The sequence below is a fragment of the Macaca mulatta genome, chromosome 2 (genome assembly GCF_049350105.2).
Source record: "Macaca mulatta isolate MMU2019108-1 chromosome 2, T2T-MMU8v2.0, whole genome shotgun sequence".
NCBI lineage: Eukaryota > Metazoa > Chordata > Mammalia > Primates > Cercopithecidae > Macaca > Macaca mulatta.
Genome location: NC_133407.1, coordinates 151,758,627 through 151,784,929, shown reverse-complemented (window position 1 = coordinate 151,784,929; position 26,303 = coordinate 151,758,627). Strand labels below are relative to the sequence as shown.

The following is a 26,303-nucleotide window of genomic DNA, read 5'->3' as shown; positions in this document are numbered from 1 at the left end:
TGTTACTGATAGGGAAACTGGGGTCTTGTAGGGAGGGGCAGCCTGCCCTGATTCTCAGTCCAATAAGGGCAGAGCCAGGCAGAGAGCCCTAGGCCCCTCTCTTCATTCAGGCTTTTGCTCAGGAGGCCTCTGTCATGGCCCAGCTCCTGGGGAGTGGGATGGGCATCCCCTGCCTGACCCTGGAGACCACAGCCAGAAGTCTTGCCCTAATCTGCGGGCCGCAAAGCAGGTGCCGAGATCCACAGCCCAGCCCTGGCTCACGGCAGAATTGACAGCAAAGAGCCGCCACTCCCTACCCCCTGGGCCACTGACTGTGCTCTCTGCTCCAGGCCGCCTACTGGGGCCCCCAATCCGGGCTTCCCTGGAGCCAATGACAGTCACATTCTGCACTGGGCGCTGGGGTCCTGCAGGCCTCATGAGGAGCAGCAGGGACGGAAGCAGAGCAGAGCAGGGCTGGACCCGCTGCCCCAGGCTGCTGTGTGCAAGGCCTTCTATTGGTCTGAAGAAGGCACTGGGAGGGAGGATTGCAGCTGCGTGGGGTCCGTGTGCCCACCTCTCTGCTATGCCCATCTAGTGGGACCTCCAGCCCAGCCCCTGGGAGAAAGGGTCTTTCAAGGTCCTTCCAGCCCAAGGTTGAGTGATCTGACAGGGACAGGGCACCTGGCAGGCTGACTGGACATTGTGTTGGAAACTGTGACGTAACTCTCTCCCTTCCCTGTTCGTCCTACACTGAGAAGCCACCTGCAGCGGAAACCAGCGTCTGCACACAGTGAAAAGGCTTGCGAGTTCCGAGTCGGGATGAGCTCGTCAGCCCGTCCCACAAGGCCCCATTAGGGGCCCTGCTCCCCCATGGTGCTTGGAGACGTCAGAGGAATGTGTACATGTTGCAGGGACAGAAGGTGGTGAGGCGGAGGGGAACACCGGGTCTCAGAGTCCATCACTTGGGCTTGAACGCTGACTCACCTACTTCCTACCTGGGTCACTCTGGCACCCCCTGTAGGCCTCAGTCTCCTCACCTGGAAAGGGGGAGTTGATGGTTCCTCTTTGTAGACTGCTTTCAAGATTTAGAGAAAATGTATATGCAGCATTGTATGAGTTTCCGGACTCGCCGTGACAAACACCACACACGGGCGCCTTCGACCACAGATGTTTATTGTCACACAGCTCTGGAGGCTGGAAGTCGGGGATCAGGGTGTAGGCAGGGTGGGTTCCCCGACGGCCCCTCTCCTTGGCCTGCAGGTGGTCTTCTCCTCCTTGGGTCCTCGCATGCTGCTCCCTCTGTGTGCGTCCATGGCCTCATCTCCTCTGCCTACAAAGACACCAGTCAGGCTGGATCAGGACACCCCAGTGACTTTATTTTAATGTCATCACCTCCACAAAGACCCTGTTTCCAAAACACAGTCCCGTGCTGAGGTGCTGGGGGCCAGGGCTTCAACACATACATGTGGAGGGCACAGTTCACTCACGGCAACCACCAGCACAAGGGCTGGCCCCATGTAGGCATACAGTACAGAATCACTTTTGTTAATTATTGGAACTTTTTTTTTTTTTTGATGGAGTCACGTTCTGTCGCCCAGGCTGGAGTGCAGTGGCGCAATCTCAGCTCACTGCAGGCTCCGCTTCCCAGGTTCACGCCATTCTCCTGCCTCAGCCTCCTGAGTAGCTGGGACTATGGGCGACCGCCACCACGCCCAGCTAATTTTTTGTATTTTTTTAGTAGAGACAGGGTTTCACCATGTTAGCCAGGACGGTCTCGATCTCCTGACCTCGTGATCTGCCCGCCTCGGCCTCCCAGAGTGCTGGGATTACAGGTGTGAGCCACCGCGCCCGGCCTTTTTTTAAAGTTTTTAAATCAGTGGTGTATTTAATGCAGGTGGTAGGAGAGAAGGTGACAGAACTGGCTGAGTCAGTAATTGCTGAGCACCTGCTCTGTGCCAGGCACTGCTCTAGGCTCTGGGGATGATCAGCAACCCAGTGACCAAAACTGCCGTCCTCAGGGAGCTGGTATTTGCATGTGGGTGATGGACAGTGAGCAAAATCAATGAGGAAGGTGTATGGGATGTCAGAGCGTGGTGCGCTTCACAGAGAAACTGAATCCGAATGGGTGGGGTGCTGAGTGGAGGGGCTTTGCAGGGTCCTGCCAGCTGCATGTGTGGACTCAACTGTGGGGTGTGAGAAGAGTGGGCATGGGGGCTCCTCCAGGAACATGGTGGGGTTGCGCCCCACGGCCCAGCATCGTGTTCAGGTTTCCTGCTCACCAGAAGCTTCTTGCCTCTCTCTCCTCTGCAGCGTCGAGGGCGAGGCCCCCAGCAGCGAGACTGGCACATCCTTGGACAGCCCCTCGGCCTACCCCCAGGGCCCCTTAGTGCCTGGTTCCAGCCTGAGCCCAGATCACTACGAGCACACGTCAGTGGGAGCCTATGGGCTGTATTCGGGGCCGCCGGGGCAACAGCAGCGCACACGGAGGCCCAAGCTACAGCACTCGACCTCCATCCTGCGCAAGCAGGCCGAGGAGGAGGCCATCAAGCGCTCACGCTCACTCTCTGAGAGCTATGAGCTCTCCTCGGACCTGCAGGACAAGCAGGTAGGCGAGCACAGCCCCTTGGGCCACACATGCGAGCACAGGGCAGCTCTGCCCACCATGTATGCCCCCACCAGGCATGGTGGCAGCTCTCTCCCATAGACTCGAGTTGGGGTGCGTGTGGGCTGAGGCTGAGGACTCTGCCCCAGTTCCAACTCCACCTGTGGCTGCTCTCAGGAGCCTCTTGCCCCAGCTGGCTCTTGCTGGCGTGTGTGAAGGACCTGGATTGTCTGGCATTCCTTCTGGGGACATCCAGAGAGTCGTCTTCACATGAGGCCTTTGCCATGGCCCAGGTTCCACATCCTGCGTGGCCCAGATCTGGGGGATCATGATAGGTATCTGAGCCCAATGTCATCGGGACACACTGGGTACGTGGCCGGCCACTGAGGTTGTAAAGACCCAGGAGAGGGCTGAGGGAGGGAGGTCCTTTGACAGCATGAACAGCACAAGCTCTGGAAAGAACCTCATCTACGGCCAGCCAGGGGAGGCTGCTTGCTGTACCCCTCCTGGCTCACACCTCCCTACTCCTATGGGAAATCCCCCCACTGAAGACTGCACCCCTCCCCCAGGGGCCTTGGCCCTTAGAGGTGGCCCAGACCCACAATGTGCCTAGGGCTGGGCTCGAGGGAGGACAAGAGGCAGCCTCTCGGGGTTGAACCAGGAGAGGAGAATCCTGGGGTGCAGAGGGAAGAGCGAGGACCTGAGCAGTCCCTGGGGAGGCCAAGAGCTCTGGCTTCCAAGTCCCTCCAAGTGCAGTGCACAGTAGGTGTTTTAATAAGAATCTGAGTGAATGAACAGATGGGTGAGTGAGGGAGTGAGCGAGCCAGTGCATGGACAAGCCCCATAGCAGTTTCAGGCTTCAAGAACCTGGGCTCCCAGGCAGCAGCTCTGCAAGCTTGCAGGGGCAGGCTGGGGAGGGCTGTCAGACTCTCCCCAGCTCCTGGGCACTGAGCTCTAGACAGCTCCTCCAGATGCCCAGGTGGCCGCCTCTGCCCCTCCTGGCCCCAGGACCCTTTCCCATCTTCCCCAGACTCCATGCTGCAGAAGCCACCTGGCCTTCACTCCCACCCACACCCATTCTGTGGCCCCACCCGCCCTCTGCTTGCTCCGAGATCTTCCTAGTTATCCTTTTTCTTTAAAAACAATTTTGGGGGGTTTTATTTGTTTGTGTTTGCTGGGAGTATAGATTCAAGTTGCCCTGAATATGTGCTCCCCTTTTTGTCCTTTAAAGAGTATAGTTCTGGGCCTGGTGTGCCCCAACTTCCTAAGGGAGTGGTGCAGATACTGCCTGGGGTTGCAGGATCATCCCCTCTCTTGACAGGGAATCCCCCATCAGCCCCCTCCTCACCTGGCTGTCGGTACTGCCCTGCAACTTAAGCCAGGCCGACACAGTGCAGAGCAGCTTCTGTTCCCTTTATCCGTGATGCCCACATCCAAAGTGGACCACGGTTTATAGTAAGAGATGTTGGCAGCAGAGCCATTTAAACAGAAAGGAGAAAGGTTGGGACTTAATAGAGGCCTTTGAAGAGAATTATATGCTTACTGTGGGCCTAATAGGACTCCAGCTATTCATTTTCATTCCATGCATATTATCTGAACGCCCACCACACACCAGATACTGTGTTGGGTGCCCGTGACCGAGGCAAGGCCCCTGCTCTTGAGCTCCACTGTGGCACAGGAGCTGGACAGGAGCAAGTTAGCAATGCAGAGGCAGTTGACTTCCAGAAAGTGATGCAAACTCTAGGGATTCGAAAAATTGGGGAAAGAAATTGGGTGGCTATGGGAGGCGACAGCATTGGGTAAAGCTGGTTGGGAAGACCTCTCTAAGGTGGCATTAGAGCTGGCTGTTCCAGGAAGAGGCAACAGCTGGTGCAAAGGCTGCTGAGTGTGTGAGATGGAAAGGAAGGCCCAGAAGAGGTACCAAAGAGGTGAGAGGGAGGAGGCAACATCAAGGACCACTGAGCATTCGATGCTCCACCGAGCTTCCCGGAAAACTCAGCAAAAGTGGGAATGGGACAGATTGCATGGGAATCACTAGATGAAAAAGTAAGGTGCCCGATTCCATGAGGAGTTTTAAGTCTGGATAACAGAGTCCGTTTAGTGAAAGGAGCCCAAGGGCCAGTCTCCTGTGCTCTTCTGGCCCCTGGCCCACTGTGCCCTTCAGTGGCTTTCTGTCCCTGAAGCAGGAGACTTGAGTGGGTGTCAGATACTGTCCCTGTGTCATCAAGAAGTGACATTCTTCCCAGTTCCTCTTCTGCACTGCTCAGAAGTTTGCCTTGAAGGGACAAGTGAGGGCCGAATGGGGGAGCCCTGGCCACGGGTTCGACTCCTCTATCCAGGAACCACATGCCCTGGGCCAGCGGCTTCCCTCCCCTGAGCGTCTTGTCCTTGCCGAGAAGTGGGGTAGCGAAACCCCTCAGGAGAACAGAAGCTGCTGTGAGATGGGATGAGGGTGTGGGGGTCCCCAGCACACATAGTAGATGGGCACATGTTAGTAGAATCCCCTCCACTGGGTCCCAGGAAACTTTTCGACCAGGCCTGGCAATAGTTCCATCCCAGAAAGAAGAATGACCCACAGTAAGTTTGGGGACAAGGAAGAGCAGCCCCAGGTCCATGTGTGGGGACCCTTGGGGGAAGAACTGCCAGGGGCTCTGGTGAACAAACGCAGAGCCCATTGCTGCCTTCCTGAAGTCCCTTCGCCCCCAATACACACAGATTTGGGCAGGAGGTCTCAGGAAAACAGGGTGGCTGCCTGGTCTGCGAGGTCCGGAGCCAGCAGGCGAGAAGGCCCTGCGGGGAGCTCTAGGCCTAAGCTGGAGGTCCTGGTGCTTGTGCTGCCCACAAAGTAGAGTGAGGGAAGAAAGGCTTCCCAGATCCCAGCCTCGGGTCTCTTATCGGCCCCACGGGCTTTCTAAGCTCCACTCACAACCCAAAAAATGGAAACTTTCTGCTTACAGTTGTGGAAGTGAGGTCATTTCTTGGATGGCGTTCAGTAACAGGGCGAGAGAGAAAACAGACTCTGGCCTGGGATTGGAAAAGTCATTTTGATCTGCTCCCCTCAAGCCCCCTCAGCTCTTCTCCTCCACCCAGCCTGCTGGGACCACCCAAAGCCAGGCAGCACGCATGGGCATGCAAGGCCTCATGTGGCTCTGAGCCAGTCTCCGTGGTGCAGGCCGCAGCCTTCGATTTGTTGGATGTCTGTTTGGCATTGTTTCAGTTCTGCGCCTGCGGCTGCCTGCTCTCCTTAACAGACCCCTCGCTCCTCGAGTGCAAGGACCTCCATGCCTCCCATTCCACCTCCAGGTGTGACGTGATGCCCAGCATGTAGTGGGCATCTGGGACCATACAGGCAGGTGCAGCGCTTTGCCTGATTCCTAGCCCCACATCACATGCCCACGCCACCCCAGCACCCCAAGAGGCCTGGCTTGGCGGAGAAGCCAATTCCTTATCTTGGCCGCAGGAATGTGTTCATTGTCCACTCAGGAGCAAGGTGCAGGGAGCGGCCCTCAGGGCCCTCCTTGGTCACAGGTGCCTCAGAAATTCAGGAGGTCTGCGTGTCCCACTGGAGCACCCGGGGTTCACCCCATCCCCTCCCTGCATGTAGCCCAGCCCTCACAGGAATGAGCTGTGCAGCCCAGACGAGCCGTTAGGAATGGCGGTGCTCATGAGGGAAAGCCAGCTCCGGAGCCTGGAGGCCTCTTGAGTATGTGTTGAGTCTCTTCTCTGGGCCACAATTTGCCCATCTGTAGAGCAAGGGAGCTTGGGGGCTTTACAAACTGTAAATCCCTTCCCAGAATGCAGCTGAGTGTCTTTCCGGCCCAGCTACCCCTGTGCTTGGCATGTGCCAGCCCTTGGCCTCTGTCTGCCGGGTTCACCACAGTCATAGGTCCCAGCACTATGCCATTTAATAGACGAGGAAACCGAGGAAGTGCATGGGCTCAGGGCTTATTCTGGGTCACCTAGCTACCAAGCGGCATAGCCCAGATTAGAACTCGGGCACCTGGCCTCGAAGCCTGCTTCTCAGTGCAGCAGACCCCACAGGTCTCCGTGAAACTCAGTGACGCCGCTGGCCACAAGAGCTGCCTGATTGGTGCTATGGAAAGAAAATGAGTCCAGAAGCCTGTGGGCCTTGCTGGAATCTTTAGCCTGTCTCTTGACCTGTGCATACTTCTTCCAGAGTCTCCAAATGGGTTTCATAAGATGGCATACCTCAAAAATGCGTCAGGGCCAGGGGCTTCTGTGACGCAAGACACTGGGGACACTCAGCATAGTGTATCTCACTGCCTTTTAAAGTTTCTTGAGGCCCTGCCTCGTGGATCACCTGAGGTCAGGAGTTCAAAACCAGCCTGGCCAACATGGTGAAACTCCATCTCTACTAAAAATACAAAAATTAGCTGGGCGTGGTGGTGGGTGTAATCCCAGCTACTCAGGAGGTTGAGGCAGGAGGATCGTCTGAACCCAAGAGGCAGAGGTTGCAGTGAACTGAGATCATGCCATTGCACTCCAGCCTGGGTGACAGAGCGAGACTCTGTCTCAAAAACAAAAAAAACCAAACGGGTCTGAGAGGAAAAACATGGTTGCACTCATTTTAACTTGATGCTTCTCTATCCAATTTGACCTCGGGACTCATATTTTACATAAGCCCACCAGCATCCCTCAGCAGTTGCTTTGACCAACTTTGGGACCTTCCCAGGTTGCACAGCTGCTTGGCTAGGAAGTGGGAAGGAGTTTGGTAGATGTCTCACTGTGCCCACATGCAGGGCTGTTCTCATTCTCCTCTCCCACCCCCAGGTGGAGATGCTAGAACGAAAGTATGGGGGGCGCCTGGTAACCCGCCATGCGGCCCGCACCATCCAGACGGCGTTTCGCCAGTACCAGATGAACAAGAACTTCGAGCGCTTGCGCAGCTCCATGTCAGAGAACCGCATGTCGCGCCGGATCGTGCTGTCCAACATGAGGATGCAGTTCTCCTTTGAGGGGCCTGAGAAAGTGCACAGCTCCTACTTCGAGGGGAAGCAGGTCTCAGTGACTAACGACGGCTCCCAGCTGGGAGCTCTGGTGCCCCCTGAGTGTGGTGACCTCAGCGAGCCAACTACCCTCAAGTCTCCGGCCCCCTCTAGCGACTTTGCGGACGCCATCACTGAGCTGGAGGACGCCTTCTCTAGGCAAGTGAAATCACTGGCCGAGTCCATCGACGATGCCCTCAACTGCCGCAGCCTACACACTGAGGAGGCACCGGCCCTGGATGCGGCGCGGGCCCGGGACACTGAGCCCCAGACAGCCCTGCACAGCATGGACCACCGCAAACTGGACGAGATGACGGCCTCGTACAGCGATGTCACCCTGTACATTGATGAGGAGGAGCTGTCTCCCCCTCTGCCCCTCTCGCAGGCAGGGGACCGGCCGTCCAGCACTGAGTCGGACCTGCGGCTGCGGGCTGGGGGCGCAGCCCCAGACTACTGGGCCCTGGCCCACAAAGAGGACAAGGCCGACACGGACACGAGCTGCCGGAGCACGCCGTCGCTGGAGCGGCAGGAGCAGCGGCTGCGGGTGGAGCATCTCCCGCTGCTCACCATCGAGCCACCCAGCGACAGCTCCGTGGACCTCAGTGACCGCTCGGAGCGGGGCTCGCTCAAGAGGCAGAGCGCCTATGAGCGCAGCCTCGGTGGGCAGCAGGGCAGCCCCAAGCATGGTCCCCACAGCGGCCCCCCGAAGAGCCTCCCCCGGGAGGAGCCTGAGTTGCGGCCCCGGCCCCCCAGGCCCCTAGACAGCCACTTGGCCATCAATGGCTCGGCCAACCGGCAGAGCAAGTCTGAGTCGGACTACTCAGACGGCGACAATGACAGCATCAACAGCACATCCAACTCCAACGACACCATCAACTGCAGCTCCGAGTCATCGTCCCGTGACAGCCTGCGGGAGCAGACGCTCAGCAAGCAGACCTACCACAAGGAGGCCCGCAATAGCTGGGACTCGCCCGCCTTTAGCAACGATGTCATCCGCAAGAGGCACTACCGCATCGGCCTGAACCTCTTCAACAAGTGAGTACCATTGGTGACCCTGCAGGGTGGGCAGCCGTGGCTTGCTGGGCCTCGGCAGGTGGGCGTGGCTGGATCCTTCCAAGCACAGAGCTTGAGGTCCAGCGTGGCCTGTGAGCATAGGAAGCTGCCGTGCAAGGTCGGTGGCTAGGATACTGCCAACCTGTGCACAGAGGATCCAGCCCTTCCTGGAGCTGCTGTTTGGGACAGCAACACACACAGGCTGAGCAGGGGCAGAATGGAAGCTTTCTGTGCTGAAGCAACTTGAGTCCCAGGCACTTCCATCCCATCACCCCTGAGTCCACCATAGCAAGTGGGGTATGTTGGGCCATGCCCTGCCCAGCTTTGGATGTCAGGCTTAGGGGTGATGTGGGACACAAAGGACTTTGAGCTGGGGTGTGACCGGTTGTGTCATTGGGGGGCAGGGGCAGACAGGTGAGACCCAGGGCTATGTCTTGTAGGGGACGCAGGCCAGACCTGGGACCATGTCTGGGGGTAGGAGTGCTCAGGGGCAGTTGGCCAGACCCAGAACCATGTCCTGGAGGGAAGGAACTCAGACGCAGACCAGACCCAGGGCTGTGTCTGGGGGTCTTGGGGAGCTGCATAAGTTGGGTTCATGGAGTGACTGCTCCCCGAGGGGGTCCTGGAAAGGTGCCATCGACCATCCTGACAGCAGATCCAAGGAGCGATGGGTATTTAAAGCAGACTATTCTTAGCACAGCCAAAAATAGCAAGAGGAAGCGGGGAGGGCTGAGCACTTGGCCTGGGTAATGTGCAGGCTCCTGTCCAACCTGAGATTTCTCGTTATTTCCACTCCCTGGGCCACTGGGATTTGGCCTCATCAGATGCTGGCCTGGGACCAACTCCCCTGAGCTGGTGGTTCCTGACACACATCCGGGGAGCCAGGGGCAGACGACAGTTTTCCCAGAAGGTCAAACTAGGGTGGTGAATGGTGCAGTGGGACCTGGCCATCTCAAAGCCAGTGCCGAGCTGGCTCCCTGTTCTGTCTGCCCCCTGTTCTCTCTACTCCTAAACTGGGGGATAGCCATTCCTGGGACACATGGAAGCACTATCTTGGGGTGTCAGAGAGGCCTGTCTCAGGAAGAGCCTCTGGGGAATGGTGCATTCACTTGGGGCCAGCCAGGGGCAATGGCTTACTGGTTTGCTCAGCTAAGAACTAAGAGCCTTGGACATTTCACACCTACCAGGATGCTGTCTTCTGTGCCTCCCATCTGCCTGTGGCTTGCTGCAGAGTACGGCTGCTCTCACTGCTGCGCAGGCCACGGCCGGAGCAATGCACTGGACAGGGGAGGGTTGTGTCCTACTGGCCCACCTAACACGGTCCCTGAAGTCTGTCCCCACTGCTCCTGGGCACAGCCCAGCTCCAGGATCATCTCTCAACCCAGGACCATGTCCCCTAGAGGGGAGGCTGGGATAACCAGGGGCCCCTGCCGAGTGGACAAGTGGAGACCAGCAGTGGGGAGACAGGAAACCAAGAAAAACCACCTTCCTCAACCAGCCAGCTTTGGTCTGTGTAGATTTTTTCTTATTCAGTTAACTTTTAATTCTCTGTGTAGCACGTGAATACATTCTTCACAGAAAATGCTTGTCTTGCAGCTCAGGATAACATCCTCTTGGACTCAGCATGTTGCAGTCTCTCCTTCCAGATTTTTTTCCTGTGCATTTGTGTGCACTCCTGGAAACTCTAGACAGCCATGGTTAAGAACTCAGCTTGGGGCCCGGCTGTCTGGCTTTAAATCCTGGCTGTCCCCCATCCTATCTCTATATCCTTGGGCAGCAAAGCCCCCCGTCCCACAGTGGCCGCATCTGTGAAATGGGCTGATGCCAGGGGCACCCTCCTCCCAGGGCGGTGAGGGTGAAGCGTTGGTCCGTGTGAAGTGCTGAGAGCAGGACGTGGCACAGGATAGGGCCTTACTATGTATTAGCTGCTACTGTTGGATCCTTGCTGACATCAGTCGGGGCCTGGGACTGTGACATTGTCTTATGAGGGTATCGCTGGGCTCTGCACACAGGCTGCCTTGCGCCTATGTGCTGCTGAGTGTAGTCTCCACCGTGGCTATAGGTTATTTGGCCAGTTGCTTCTAGCTTTTCACAACTAGCACTAGTGTGACGGTGGTTGTGATCCTTACACACCCGCCTGGGAGGCCCCTTGATCAGATGGCTGGAAGTGGAATTGCTGGGTCTTGGCACGTTTTTAATTGAAGTAGGAACTGCCCTTTACCTTCCCTTTCTCTGGCCTTGCACCTGTGTACCACCTCCACTTCTCTCCCTGCGGGGTGGTATGTCCCGGCCTTTGCCCGGCCTCCAGCACAGCTCTCAGTTTCCACCCCTTCCCAGCAATGAAGCAGTGAGCATTCCTGGCACAGGCCTCTGTCTGGAGGGATGCCCCCTTAAAGGGAATCATGTACCAAAGTCGGAGAGCCAGCAGCAGGCGGGGAGGAAGAACAGAAACGAAGCCTGAGAAAGTGGTGTGGGTTGGCGGTGAGGGCATCCCCGGGGCTGCCGAGGTCTACCAGGCATCCAGATGTTCCTCTGGGCATCTGCCGCTTACTCTCACCCGGCCCAGCTGACAGCCACACAGCTGATCTGGCTGGCGGTGCTGTGGGAGGGTGGGGGTGCAGGAGCCAGAAGCAGGAGGATTTCAGCCCTGGCTCTGCCACCTATCAGCTGCAGGACCTGGGGCGGCTCCCTGAACTCTCTGAGTCTCACTGCCTGCACCTGGAAAATATTTGTGCAGTGGATGGCAGCTGTTGTGGTCAGCGAGAGCTTCTGTGTCCAGAATGAGTGCCAAGGGAAGGGAGCTTCCAGGGCTGGGCTTTAGGAAGACCCAAACAGGCATTTTGATGGACCAAGCAGTCAAATAACGAGATTGGCTAATCCTTCCATGTGCTGACGGTGCGCCAGGCGCATTTCCCAGGGCCTGTCGTGCGCTACTAATGCACGTTCCCCTGTGCAGTGGGTGAGCTGAGTCTCGCACAGTTGGTAGGCGACTAGGAATGTCACACCCTGGCCACTTGGCTCCTGAACACATCCTCTTAAAATCCATGGTGTAGGAACTGCTACCACAGGTATAGCCCTGGGCTCCCTACCTCCACACTGGGTGACAGATCTGTAAACTGGGTCCAGGAGGCAGAGCCACACCATTTGTGGGAGGCCACACAGCCCTGCAGCACATGGAGCTGGGGCAGGTGCCCAGCAGGGACCTCACTGAGTCTGTCACCTCTGCATTGGAACCCCACCCCAGCGTCTCCTGCTCCTGTACCTGGTACACGCCCTCAGGGGTAGATGCCTGGCTGTGTCCACTTCCTCTCTGTCACATTCCTCTCTGGAATGAGCCCAGGTGACTATGTCACAGGTGAGCCACCCCAGACCTCTCCCGCCTCTGCAAGAGCATCCTTGGCCCCAGAGCTGCTTCATGATGACACGGGCACCCTCAAAAAGGAGTGAGAAGCTTGTCTCTGAGGAACATGTATGCAGGGCCTGGGTGGCCACCTGGTGTTACAGTGTGGTTGGACTACTTGGCTAGGAGCTTTTCCCAGGGGCCCCTGAGGCCCTTCCAGCACAGGGCCCTGTACCTGGAGGCAGCCCCCTTTTGTGGACCTGGCCTCCCCTACACTCGGTGCCCAGCCCCTGGGGCCCAGCAGCCTCGGGTCCCATCCACCTGCTGGAGCTACTGCAGGAGGGAGGCAGGGGATGCTGTCGCTGGGATCCTGCAGGTAGCGTGACTGTTTCACCCTTCCAGCGCACCCACAGGGGGCCATTCTCCTCCACCTATGGGAACAGGGCTCAGAGAGTGCCCCTGATCTGCATGCTCTAGCTCTGTCCTCCTTGTGTTTAACGTGTCTGCTGTCATTGATAAAAATAGCAGTGAGCAGAGCCGGCCTGTGCCGAGCCTGGACCAAGTGCCAGGCCCCATGCCAAACACCTTCCGCCTATTGTCTCACTGAATCCCCACAGCCATCCTGGGAAGCGTAGGTGCAGGCAGCCAGGCTGAGAGCCCAGGCCCAAGCTCAAGGCCACACACCAGAAGTGCTGGGCCCAGAGCATGTGTGGTGCTGCTCTTGTAGCCTGTGGTGCTGATGTTGTGAAGGATGGGCTCTCTTAGGAGCACTTTGAGCTGGGTCTTTGGAGGTTGGGACCCCCCTACCCTAGACACGGGCCACTATGGCCTGTGGCCCTTGATGCTAACCACAGCCCAGGATCCTGAGCTCTGGCCTGGGTGTGAGATGGCTGGTGCTGAGCCTCAGAGAAGACAGTGCCAAGGGAAACTCTGCAGGGGGTGCCTGCCACACTTCAGAGGGTGATTCTCATGCCTTCTCTCTGGGATCGATACCAGGGAAGCCACTTGAGTTCACGCTACCAGAAAGTGCGGTGTAAAAGTAAGAGCTGGATGGAGCAGGCAGCCTCCGGAGGTGGCGAGCTTGCTGGCCCGGGCAGTGTGGGAAAGGCTGGAAGTGGCACCTCTCTGCAGGACCCTGGGGGGACTCGAGTCTGGGTTGCTGCATTGGAAGGGCATTTCCAGGTATGCAGGGACTCTCCGAATGCTGAGTTTGGTGAGTCTGTCCTCACCCCCACAAGCAGTTACCAGGTGGACTGAGACCTCTGACCACGGAGATCCTCGGGCACTCCAAACCCTGCGTTGGGCTCTGCGTTAATCATGGCCTTCTCTGTTTCATGTGACAGAAACTCTATCAAACTGGGTTAAGCAAAGAGGCTTTACTGGTTTATGGACCTGAAAAGTCCCGGGTATTTCTTGGCTCTATCTCCCTCAGGGTTGGCCCTGCCCCTTGCCAGATCCTCCCTGACCCAGGACAGGAGGGCCATCCGAGGACCCCAGGCCTGTAGTCTAATCTCAAGGCAACCCCAGTAGGAGGAAGAGAGATTATCCTCCCCTCGTCAGCTCCTTCTGGCTCTTGTGCTTCTCCCTGAACCACTTACTTGGGCAAGCAGGATGCAGGGCTCTGACTGGCCTGGAGCAGAGAGTAGAATCTGCCCACTGGGTCTTAGGGCCTGAGCTGGAGGGTACGCTGGGAAACCTGGAAGCTGAAGCTAGGTGCTTGGGCATCCATCCACTTCCACATCTCTTAGGCATCCTGAACAGTTAAAAAGGACTGGAGCCAGGCACAGTGGCACATCCTTGTGGTCCCAGCTGCTTGAGTGGCTGAGGCAAGAGGATCACTTGAAACTAGGAGTTTGAGGCCAGTCTAGGCAACATAGTGAAACCCATGTCTTAGAGAGAGAGAACCCTTTTCTGGATCCTGCACACCCCTGCTGGGAAAATATCAGGGTAAGCACTCAGTGCTTGGCTTCAGCAGGTACGTGTTCCCCACATGCAATCCACAGCCTTGCAGCAGCTCTTCCTCAGAGCCTCACACAGCTCTCTCGCCCCACCAGCAGCTCAGCTTGCAGCTGAAAGACGATGAGAGATGTGTGTGCAGGAAGTGACTGGTGCGCTCTGTGCTCACCTGTCATACTTGAATCTGAATCAGCATCTGATGTGAGGAAAAGCTGGCTCAGCCAGCTTTAGAGGAGGCAGCTAAGGCCAGACCTGGGAGCACACAGCAGGGATGGAGTCAGAACCCTCCGACAACACTGCCTGCTGGGGCATTTTAGGGGGCAGCAGGGCCAGGGGTACACAGGTGGGTCAGGTATAGATGGTGAGAATGTTACAGGCAGCACCTGTTAATGCTGGATCCTTACAGGGTGGAACCAAGAAGAGCTAAAGAAAGAGTAACGGGTGTACACAGAGGGACTGTGGGGATGGGTGACTGCAGAGTTGGACAGAGTGGATTTTCAGCAGCAGGAAGGGCATCCGGAGGGTAGAGGGAATTTTTAGGGACTTCTGGGGCAGAAGCATGGATTATAAGTCGCGGCACCCTTCATCTTGCTGGAGCCAGTTTTTTGACCCTTCTGTGCCCCCATTTTGTTACCTGTCAAGGTTTTTGCATTGGCGATTCCCTCCACCAGGGACCTGCCCAGGCTCAATGCCATCTCGTCAGGGCGGGCTTTCCTGCCCGTCCTTCTGCCCATTCCAGCTGAAGTCAATGCCATCCCAGCTTTCTGTGGCATCACCCTGGGTGGGTTCTTCCAGCCCAGGCCTCTTCTTCCAGCTGTGAAGCCTGAAATGGTTTCTGAGGCCTGAGGCATGGTGCTTTACGAGTACGAACTCATGGATTCTTCACAGTAACTCTGTCGTGTGAACTGTTGTCATCCCCATTTACAGAGAGAGAGAGAGGCTAAGTTACTCGCCCTGGGTCGCCCAGCCAGAAGTGGAGCTGAGACCGAAGTACGGGCTTCTTGGCTCTCCCAGCCATGCCCCTGATGCTTGTGCTGTAGCATATTCCTGGACTTTATCTACTTCTGTATCCCTCTCTAACTAGAAAGCGTGTTTTTTGAGGATGGGGACCATAACTGTGCTAGCATAGCACCTGGCCAGGGTAGGTACTTGATAAATGTTTGTGGAATGAATGAAGGAGGTGGGTGTCCATAGGGGACCGCACAGCTTCCCCCTTGAAGTGACACAGACCCCTCAGCTCACAGTTCAGTGGCTGAAGCATGTCCTGCAGCCCTCTCCCCAGGGCAGGCGGGAAAGTAAAGTCCTGCTGCAAGAGGAGGCGGTGGGGGTCCGAGGCCACACCAACGGCCCACCTTTGGCCTGTGTGATGCTTGGCAGACCTCGTGGAGCTCTGTGAGGTGGGGTGCAAGTAGATGGAGAACTCACCACCCAGCAGGGCCACCAAGGACAGATTGGGGAAGGAAGGGCTTCATTACACAGGCTAGGAGTAGGAGAGGGTAGCAAGGTCTAGATAGCAGGGGATTCCCACCAGTAAATGCCCAGTGCCCCGGCCATCTGCTGTCAGGGAGGCTGTTGAGGACCTGTCCCTCCTGTAGGGAGCCTTGGGGGGACTCCCAGCCCCACCCTGGAGCTGGCCCTGGCTGTCCAGCTGCAGCTCCTCCCCAGTTCCCCTCAGGTGAGTGGCGAGCTCCTCATCACTGGCCCAGGCCCCTTCACTGAGCATCCTCACTTCTGCCGTATCGCCCTTGAGGCCTGCTGGATGGAATCCATGCCCTGCACTAGGTTCAGGCTAAAAGCTGATGCCATCCTGGACTCACTGCTCCTTGTCCTTCTTGTTCCTACCCCCACTGTCCCCACCTCGGCCACCTCCCACCCAGATCCATCAGCAAATATCGACACCTCTGCCCTCAGACTGTGTCCTCGACCCAGTCCCCTCCCACCTCTGCTGTAGCATGGCCGGGTGCCCACAGGAGCCCCCCTCACTCAGCTGCCAGCTGGGCCCTGGCCCGCGATCTCCTCAGCATGGCATCGCCCATGTGGACTTAGGACCCCCATCACCACCCTCTTCACAGCACGCCGGGGCTTCTCAGCCCACTCGAGAGAAAGCCAGACCCCTCTCCATGGCCTGCAGCACAGTGTGGTCTGCCCGCTGGCCCACTGCCCCCTTTGCCTTCCCCCGGGGTCCCTGTGCTTAACCCTGGAATAGCCTCTCCGATTTCCCCACCCACCTCAGGGCCTTTGTCCTCACTGTCACCTCTTCCCAGAAAATTGCCTGATCCCTCAGTCTCTGTCCCCTGCCCCCTGCCCAGACTAGGCCTCTCAGCTGTACCCACAGGGGCCCATGACTTACTCCCAGCCAGTGTTCACCAAGAGGTGCCTGGCCCAGCAGACACATGGTGCTCACCTAATCCTGAAGAGCTCGCATGCCCACTTCCCACAGTGCCTTCCCCTCTTCCCTTTGTGCTCTGAGCACCTCCAGAGCCAAGGAGCCTTGTCCTAGAAGTCCCTAGATGTGGCATATCGACACCAGAGGGTGGATGGAGGCAAAAAAAAAAGAGCAGCTGCTGCCCGGGGAAGTGACAAGGCAGGACCCAGCTGGGCCTGGACCTGGTCACTACAGCAGTGGCCTGGAGGGACCAGACAGCCTGGGTGGAGTCAGAGTGTGCACCTGTGTGGGGAAGGGACCAGCAGCAGGGGGTGGGGATAGCCCAGCCCAGCTCCCGCAGTCACTGCCATGGGGGCCAGGGAGCAAAGGCCCAGGGATGCCAGAAGGTCTGATTTTTCAGAAGCCAGAAATCCAGATTTTTTGTGCACTCTTCCAGTTTTTAAATACTGGCAACTAGCTGGAATTCTTTTTGTTAACAGTGTGTGGGCCAAAGAAAACCCAACTGTAGGTGAGCCATGGCAACCCCTCACCTGGAAGCTGAGGGAGGGAGAGAAGGGTGTGGGCTGGGGCTGGCATGGAGCAGGATGGTGAGGACCCAGAATCTGCTCTGGCCGTGGCTGTAGAGGCCTGGGGCATTGGAGCAGTTCTTGGTTGGAGACCCCCGAAGCATAGCGAGTCATGTGATCTTGTGAACAGTGAAACGCTGGCCCTTCCGTCCTGGGTCCCTGGGACAGGTAGGAATGGGGCCACTCCATTACCACTTCTGTGCCAGGACCAAGCTAGCTAGTGGTTGCTCCCTGCCACACTCCTGGGACAAGCTTATGGGTGTGGCCGTCCTAGGGTAAAAATAGCAGGGTCACCTTGCAGCCAGGAGGCTTCCTTTCACTTGCACGTGGAAATACAGTGTCCACAGGGCGCTGTTGTCAGCCAGGAGCTGTGCGGTTATGGGGCGGGTGGACACCGGCTTTCATCTCCATTCCCCCAACCCTGGGGACAGAAGAATGCGGACCTCTACCTGCTGGGGCAAGGGGTCAGGCCCGGCCCCCCAGTTAGGGGATGACCTGGCCGATTATGCCCCAGCACGGGTTCTGGGTGTGCCATGAGGCAAGGAGGCCCAAGCCACACTGGACCCCTCATGGACTCTTGAGGAAACACATGTCCCTGTGTCCCCAACCACTTGACAGCTGTCGGTGACTCTGAGGACTTGGGCCAAGGGGACATGGAGCCAGTCTGGCCTGATGGCTCCATACAGCTCTCAGAGTGACCTGGCAAACTCCATGGAGAACACCCATCCTGTGGGGTCACATGTGTGGCCATCTTCAAAGCCCTCTCACACCAGCCTGTTTTTTTGTTGTTGTTGTTGTGGTTTTTGTTTTTTTTGAGACAGAGTCTTGCTCTGTCACCTGGGCTGGAGTGCAGTGGTACAATCTCAGCTCACTGTAACTTATGCCTCCCGAGTTCAAATGATTCTCCTGCCTCAGCCTCCCGAGTAGCTGGGATTACAGGCGTGAGCCACTACGCCTGGCTAATTTTGGATTTTTAGTAGAGTTGGGATTTCACCATGTTGGCCAGGCTGGTCTGGAACTCCCGACCTCAGGTGATCCACCTGCTTCAGCTTCCCAAAGTGCTGGAATTACAGGTGTGAGCCACCACGCCTGGCCCAATCTCTCTCCTTTGACCACCAGGACCACCCTGCCAGGTCAGCCAAGCAAGAGACCTACCACAAGATGGGCAGGACATCTGAGGCCCTAAGGGAGAAGGGGCCTGCCAGGGCTCACACGGCCGGAGTGCCGCAGGGAGGCAGGGCCTGCTCCCAGGGTTGGTGTGAGCAGCAGGGTCAGTGCCGTGTCCCCACAGCCTGCCTGGCCCTACAGACACCTGGCCAGGTGCAGACCAGGAGTGCTCTGGCCTGGCGCTAGGCCCCATCAGCCCATGACACACGTGCACCATGCACATCCCTGCCCTGGCCTGGTTCTGCACACACCTTGGGCACCGAGAGGCTTGAACCAGTGGAATGATCCATGCTCTGGGGGTCCGGTCTCCAGTGCACACACTCAGCCCTGCAGGGCCAGCCCTGCCACTGGCACTGTGACCTCCAGCTAGAAACGCTGCCTCTCTGCACCTTCATCATTACTGAGTGTGTCATTGCAGGCATCTGACTACTTCCTCAGTGTTTACAACAGGGGAAGCCAGGACCCCTGAAAGGTTGTATGGCTGTCAGGCTCCCGAGTCTGGGCTCCTGAGCACCGCAGGTAACCAGAGTGCTGACCTCCCGGAGTGGGAATTGAATGAATTAGTGTGCACAGGGTGCCTCAACAGCGGCGGCACAGAGCAATTGCTCCCCACAGGTGCTGTGGTTGCTGTTCTTTATTACCCATTGGCAGACAGAGGGTTCCAGTCTGCTCAGAAGAGCAGCCTGGCACGGCGGCTTTCACGCTGAGGGGAGCAGAGATTTGGGCCGGACAGGGAACCTGGTTCTGAAGGCGTGTGCGGGCGTTTGGGGCCAGTACTGGGCAGCCGAGAAGGGGCTGCAGGCAGAGCAGGGGAGTGATGGTCCATCTCCAGCACTCACAGAAGCACCCCTGCAGCCAGCCCAGCCCATTCTTTGTACAAGGTCTGGGCGAGTCTAGGTGAAGGCGTTTGTACCAGGTCCCCCACATTTGGGTTTGGGACAGGGCAGGATGCCTGGAGCCCAGGGTCTTCCGGTGCCAGCCTGGGCTCTTGAGTTCTCACCCAGGCAGGAGATGGAACTAGAGACCCCTGAATGCCTACAGGGATGAGGGCCGGTGCAGGTGGGCAGGGAGGGAGAATGTCAGCTGTCCACTGAGCGGAGATCCCCTCCAGGTGCCTGGCTGGCAGCCGGGCAGCTGGGGCTGAGTGTGCCTCTCATCCTACCCCAGGAAGCCTGAGAAGGGAGTCCAGTACCTCATCGAGCGTGGCTTTGTGCCCGACACGCCCGTCGGGGTGGCCCACTTCCTGCTGCAGCGCAAGGGCCTCAGCCGGCAGATGATCGGCGAGTTCCTGGGCAACCGGCAGAAGCAGTTCAACCGCGACGTGCTCGAGTGAGTTCTGTGGCGGGGGTGGGACTTGATTCCACACGCGCCGTCACGCACCCTGTTACACATGGGCACACACAGGGTCAGCCCCACCCTACTTGCCGGGACATGTGCTGGGCACCCCCTTCTCTCTTTCTAACTCCTAGACACACACATGCAGATACCCCACATCTGTACAGCATGCAGGTGGGCACCTGCCCTCCAACGCACCATCCCACATGTGGACCCCGTTGCCTGTCCACCCACCTTCTTTCAGGTACCCTCGGCCCCTCCTCCCCTCTGTCCCTAAGCACGGTTTATCCAACCTGGCACCAAGCATCACAGCCCTCAGTGACCCACATTCCTGCAGCCTCTCATGGCAGGGCTGGCAGGAGCAGGCAGCTGGAGGTCAGGGCACCTCCTGCATGGACTGCATGCCCTGTCTGCTCCTGACTTGCCCCTGTGGAGAGTGGTCGGGAGCTGGATCAAGTGACCTGCCTCCCTGTGGGCGGCCCGTGCCACACTCTGCCCCTGCCTTATTCTTCTGGCTGGGATATTTGGGCTGTGTGTCCTACCCCCACCTCCTGATTCCACAGCTCCCCCCAGCTTAGAGAGCTGGTGAGCACAACATTCTCAGCTACTTGAAAGCCTTCTGAAAAATGGGTTCCCAACTCCCTGAGCCAGAAGGGTGGGCCAGGAAGAGCATTCAGAGCAGGGTGAAGTGTTGGCCATCCAGAGGCAGTCCCTTCTAGCCGCCCAGCCCTGCCCATGTGCAGCCAAGGGGACCAGCGAGGGCTGGGGAGCAGGTGCCCGAGAACAGCAGCCCCTGGAGCACGAGGCCTCACATTCCCTGGGGCTGGCCAGTGCGCCTGCGGTCTCTGCTGCTTCCCTAGGAGGCAGCGGGTGCCGTCGCCCCTTTTGTCTCATGGGTGGGGAAACCAAGGCTCAGAGTGGGAGGGGCTGGCCTGGGCACACACTCCCACATACACGGACTCACACACACAGGCACTCATGTAGTCCCGCCCCACACCCAGGAGGCTAAATGTGGCCAGCACATGGCAGGCACCAGCAGAATGTCTGTGTCCTTGGTCGGCCAAGCATGCACAGGCCGGGCATCTTTCTCCCTGCTCAGCACCTGGAGAAGCCTGCTGTATTGTTAGGGTGGCTACTGCCCTCTCCCCTCTTTGAAGCAAGCATGAGGAAAGGTCCGAGGATGAGCTCCTTGGTGAATGCCCAGCTCCAGCCCCCATCCCCTGCAGCCATTCCCCGCTCCAAACCGGTTCCTGGTCCTTAGGAAATCCGCATATTGTTCTCCTCATTCAGAAAATAGCAGTGGCCTCAGGAAGTGGCTGGCTCCCCCGGGCCACCACACCAGGCATCTGCAGGGCCGCTGCTCCTGCTGCTCAGCAAATCCTCCTGCCTGCTCCCTGCTTGCCCTCTCCCCACTGCTCTGAAGCCACCTCCAAGGCTGTTGCCCCAGGAGGCCTTGAGCGCTCAGAGGAGGGTGGGAGCAGCTGCATCGCCCCATGTGGGGATGGCCCTGGGAGAGGGGTCAGGCCCTGTGTGGCCAGGCCTCTGCCCCATGGGAGTGACTGCAGCGTCATTAGGGAGCTAGGCCAGAAGCTGGAGCCTGCCCCAGGGCTCCTGGTGCAGACCCCATCTTCTCTGTTCCAGGGTCACCATAGGAGGGACTGGAAGGGTGTGCCAGGGGCAGAGCCATGGGAAGAATGTAGAGACCATTCACCAGCCGCCCCTCCAGGCACTCCCCCACAGATGAGGGTGCATGGCCCTTTCAAGTCCCTGGAAAAGCACCTGCAAAACCCAGCCCACCACCCCGATACTCTCCCCACAAGGGCTTATTCTGAAAGTCAACACCCTGGGCACCCTTTCTTCACTGTGAAAATGGCAGTGAACTCCCCGACCCCATGCAGAAGGAGAAGAGACTCACCGTAGCATCCACTGTGTGCCTGGTGAGGGCTATGCTTAAAAATGCTTGTCTCGGCCGGGCATGGTGGCTCACACCTGTAATCCCAGCACTTTGGGAGGCCAAGGCAGGCAGATCATGAGGTCAGGAGATCAAGACCATCCTGGCTAACACGGTGAAACCCCATCTCTATAAAAATACAAAAAATTAGCCGGGCGTGGTGGTGGGCGCCTGTAGTCCCAGCTACTGGGGAGGCTGAGGCAGGAGAATGGCGTGAACCTGGGAGGCGGAGCTTGCAGTGAGCCGAGATCGCGCCACTGCACTCCAGCCTGGGCGACGAACGAGATTCCGTCTCATAAAAAAAAAAAAAATTGCTTGTCTCTTGGGAAGGGCTTTGATCCAGATAACCATATGCTCTGCCCCGCTGGGAAAACTGCCCACATAAATATAGGCACACACGCTTCCCTACAGTTCCAGGGGCTTCACAGCTCCCCAGAAGCCTGGATGTCTTTTTGCTGCATTCTGAGGGCTCTTAGCTGATTGGTTGGAGTCCAGCAGGGGCCCTCCCTACCAGGAGGCAGCCCATTCCCTGGGCTCCAGGCACCACCACCTGGGTGTGGGCTGGGCGTGTCACACCTGCAAGGGGTGCTCATGCGGGGCTGTCTGTCTCTATTCCAGCTGCGTGGTGGATGAGATGGACTTCTCTACCATGGAGCTGGACGAGGCCCTCAGGAAATTCCAGGCGCACATCCGTGTCCAAGGGGAGGCTCAGAAAGTGGAGCGGCTCATCGAGGCGTTCAGGTGGGGCCCAGGCTGGCTGGGGGTGCTGCATCGGGGGAGGATGGTGTCCCCAGCTTCAGGGCCCGAAGATGGACCAAAGACTGCATCCCCACCATCCCTAGACAGGGCCAGGTGTCCCTGAATGTTGCTTTGGGGGTGACCGTAGTGGCCCAGTCTACATTCCAGGCACTGTGTCGGGCTCCTTTCAGCCATTGTGAGGTGGTGGGGGTGGAGGAGACTGTACCAATTATTCTGATTGTGAAGATGAGGAAACTGAAGTTAAAAGAGGTTATGATTGCGACTGCTAGGATTCTGTCTGTTCAAATCGGGATTCTGAATGCTCTTCCTCCAATTCCCCTCGAACTCTGCATTCATCCACAAGTCCATCTATCTAGTCATTCATTTGCTCATTCACGAGGAGCGGCGCAGTGACTCAGAGCACTAGCCAGACAGCCAGACGCCTGGTTCAGTCACCGACTCCACCACTTACTGGCTGTGTGGCCCTGTGCTGGTTTCTTAACTTCTCTGTGCCTCATTTCTTCACCTGTGAAGTTGAATAACAATAGCACATATCCTACAAAGGGGTGCAAGGATGAACCGACACAGGACATGTGGGCACCCTTAGCCCAGTTCCTAACACAACAGTGAGCTCGAGGTCACTACACAGTCATCCATTCTGGGATCACGTGCAGACTGGCTGTGTAGGAGCCTGCATGTTCGATGCTGGGTGTGGGCAGCACAGGTCAGCTGCTGACCCAGCCCTCTGGGCTCTGCACTGGTGGTGGGGCCAGGAGGATTGAGGACACAGAGGGAGGACAACCCCAGGGCCCTGGCAGGAGGCAGCATGCACCCGCTTCTTTCCAGGACGGCTTCCTGGAGGGGAGGGCCCTAAGCTGGGCTCCTGAGCCTCAGTCCTGGTACTTTGCCTGGCTCCTCTACTCCTCTACTCTGTCCCTGCCTCTTGTCACCTGCCCCTCCACGAGGTCAGCAGTGGAGGGGCCCCTGGAGTGGCAGTGGGAGCGGCAAGCGGGCGGATTCCAAGGCAGGGGGGTGTTCTTGTCCACAGCTGTTGAACCTGAGGCCCTTCAGTAGCCCTGGCTGAGACAAGGTGGGGTGTTTCTCCCTCTGAGCTGGTGTGGAGGTGGCCCGGGCTGCTTTCTCCTCAGGGTCCCGGAGGGCAGGCCTGACACCCACTGTGACGTCCCCATTGCAGGCAGCGGGAAGAGGGGCCCAGCCTTACAGGCACTCACATCACATCTGTTCACATCCCATGGGCCGAACGTGGTGGTGTGGCTACTCTGAGCTCCTGGGAGCTAGGAAATGCAGTCCTCCCCAGGACGGCCGTGTGCCCGGCTATAATCCAGGGTAGGAGGGATTGCAGTAGAGAAAGGAGGGCGAGTGAGTAGTCAGGACCACCTCCGAGAGGCAGGCATGATCCTCGCTCACCAGAAGCAGGAACTGAGACTCAGCAGTACGTGACAGCCTCAGCTGGTGAGAGAGGGGCCATGTCACTTTCTGCGCCATGGCCCTGACCCCCTCCCTCCCGGCCTGCAGCCAGCGCTACTGCATCTGCAACCCCGGCGTGGTGCGGCAGTTCCGGAACCCAGACACCATTTTCATCCTGGCCTTTGCCATCATCCTGCTGAACACCGACATGTACAGCCCCAATGTCAAGCCCGAGCGGAAAATGAAGCTGGAGGACTTCATCAAGAACCTCCGAGGTAAGCTGTCCTGGGCGGTCAGCCAACCACAGACTTGCTTCAGCACCTGCCCCAGCCAGGCCCTCCCCAGGTGTAAGGGCAGACAGAGCACTGAGGCAGCCTCCAGCTGGGGAGCTGGGCTCCAGCCTCCAGGGTCTGGCATGGAGGGACCTTTGGGGAGCACAGCACAGATGACTAGGAAGAGCACTGCCTTAGAGGAGCCCCTGTGGGACACAGGTTGCACGACACAGGCCAGGGTCTCGAGGTGTTGGGAAACCTTCCTCACGGAGAAGGTGACACTGTTAGCTTGCCCTTGAAGGATGAAGCTAGCCTTTTTCTGTGTGTCTTTACCTAAAAGTATGTATTTTAAAAGGGGACTTGATACCACTACTGTAAATGGAGAATGAGTAGCATTTGCCAAATGTAGAAAGTAATTATAAAAATAAATGCAATGAAAAGAAAACAATGCTGCTGAGTTCTAGCCAGTGCGGCTTCCCGCTGCTGGCGCTGGAGTACAGACCCGACTCCCTGTCCCCTGGGAGGTGGGCATGTGCTGGGAGGTGTGGGTGCAGGGTCTGCGGGAAGCGAGGCCTCCTTGCGTGATCAGAGACGGGAAAGGAGCTAAAAGGCCATGACCTTCCCCCAGGCAGCTCCGTGCCAGCCCAGTGTGTCCCTTGTGTGCCCCAAGGCCCTCGGAAGGAAGGAGGAAGGCACTGCATCCTTCAGTCTGTGTGGGAACCCTGGCTGCAAGAGCTGAGGGTGGGTTGAAAGGACAGGGACTGAGGGTTCCTTGGAAAGGGTGTCACTGTTTATAAAAGCAAAGAAGAGCCAGTGTGAATCCAGCCTGGCTCTAAGAGCATATGGAACTGATAAAGCTGTTCATTCTTAGTTTATTCAACAGTGGTTCTGCCGTCCCTTCTCCTTGGACAGGGTCACTGTCCAGGGAGCAGCTCCAGCTCCACTCCAGGGTCTTTAGGTGCCCTCCCGTTCTCCTGGTGGTGGGTGCCACTGTGGCAGGATCCTCAGGCAGCAGAGACCACAGGGAGATGGCACCTGAGCTAGGCTCTAAGACCTGAGTGGTTCTGCCACCTCCCTTGGGAGGCAGGAAGGGATGCTGAGCAGGCTGGGGCATGGCTTAGAGCTCATGGACAGCCATTCCCTGCACCCCACAGTCACTGCATGTGGCCTCTTGCAAGGTCTGAGGGACATTGCAGGCCCCAAGTCCATCAAGTCTGTAGTTCCTAGGAACCAAGGCATCTTGAAAGCTCCTGAGAGCCACCAGTGGACACTTTGATGGTACAACAGATGCACTCCCAGGCCCAGGTGTCCAAGCAGCAGCCAGGAGGCCGGGGCCTCCTCTACATCCACCCAGGGCCTCTCTCACCCTGAGCCTCCCTTCTCATGGGGCCGAGCCTGTTTCTGGGATTCACAGACTCCCACGTTACACCTAATGCAGGCTGGCCACTCATCACCTCCAGGAAAGCCAACTGTGTGCTGCATGCTGTTGGCAGCCCAGGGGGAGTTTGAGGGTCTCTGATTTGGTTTAATTAATTTATTTATTTATATTTAGAGGTCCCTCTGGCAGCCCAGGGACAGTTTGAGGGTCTCTGATTGTTTAGACACGGTCTTCCTTTGTCACACAGGCTGGAGTGCAGTGGTGCAATCATATCTCACTTCAGCCTTGACGTCCCAGGCTCAAGAGATCGTCCTGCCTCAGCCTGCCAGGTAGCTGGGACCACAGGCGTGGACTGCCATGCCTGGCTAATTTTTAATTTTTATTTTTTCTAGAGGTAGGGTCTCACTATGTTGTCCAGGCTGGTCTTGAACCCCTTGGCCTCAAGTGATCCTCCCACCTTGCCCTCCCAAAGTGCTGGGATTAAAGGCTAGAGCCACCATGCCCGAACAGGTGTTTTTTTTTTTCCTTACTTTAGAACCTCCTGCATGTCATCTGGAATGTGCTGGATGAGAAATAACAGGAGGAACCAGAAACGACTGGCCTAGAGCAGAGAAGGATTGGCGGGGCAGGGCTACTGAGTCAGGTGGTGGCCAGTCCATACCCCCATGGCAGTGGCTCTGTGGTTCCTGTCCATGGTTGCACCCAGTCCTGCCAGCTATCTGGATGACAGGGTGGCAGGAGCCTCCCCACTTCCCATGGAAGGGGCTGAGCACCCCATTCCCAAGGAGGGAGCTGCAGGTTCTGTCTCCCAAGCCTGGGCTGTCCCCACCACGTCACCCCTTTTTTTTTTGAGACGGAGTCTCGCTCTGTGGCCCAGGCTGGAGTGCAGTGGCCGAATCTCAGCTCACTGCAAGCTCCGCCTCCCAGGTTTACGCCATTCTCCTGCCTCAGCCTCCCGAGTAGCTGGGACTACAGGCGCCCGCCATCTCGCCCAGCTAGTTTTTTGTATTTTTTTAGTAGAGACAGGGTTTCACCGGGTTAGCCAGGATGGTCTCGATCTCCTGACCTTGTGATCCGCCCGTCTCGGCCTCCCAAAGTGCTGGGATTACAGGCTTGAGCCACTGCGCCCAGCCAACAAGTCACGCC

At 57.7% G+C, this 26,303-nt stretch overlaps 1 protein-coding gene across 50 annotated transcripts in view; it reads left to right on the top strand.

The window, feature by feature from the left end:
• IQSEC1 (IQ motif and Sec7 domain ArfGEF 1) overlaps positions 1-26,303 on the top strand; it is a 392,952-nt gene that overhangs the window by 345,432 nt on the left and 21,217 nt on the right. For 48 of the 50 annotated variants that reach the window (NM_001261803.1, XM_028843083.2, XM_077989951.1 and 45 more), the window contains 5 exon segments: positions 2,290-2,584; positions 7,373-8,622; positions 19,223-19,384; positions 21,960-22,082; positions 23,616-23,782. In NM_001261803.1, coding sequence (NP_001248732.1) covers positions 2,290-2,584; positions 7,373-8,622; positions 19,223-19,384; positions 21,960-22,082; positions 23,616-23,782 — 1,997 coding nt within the window. 50 annotated transcript variants of the gene reach the window in all.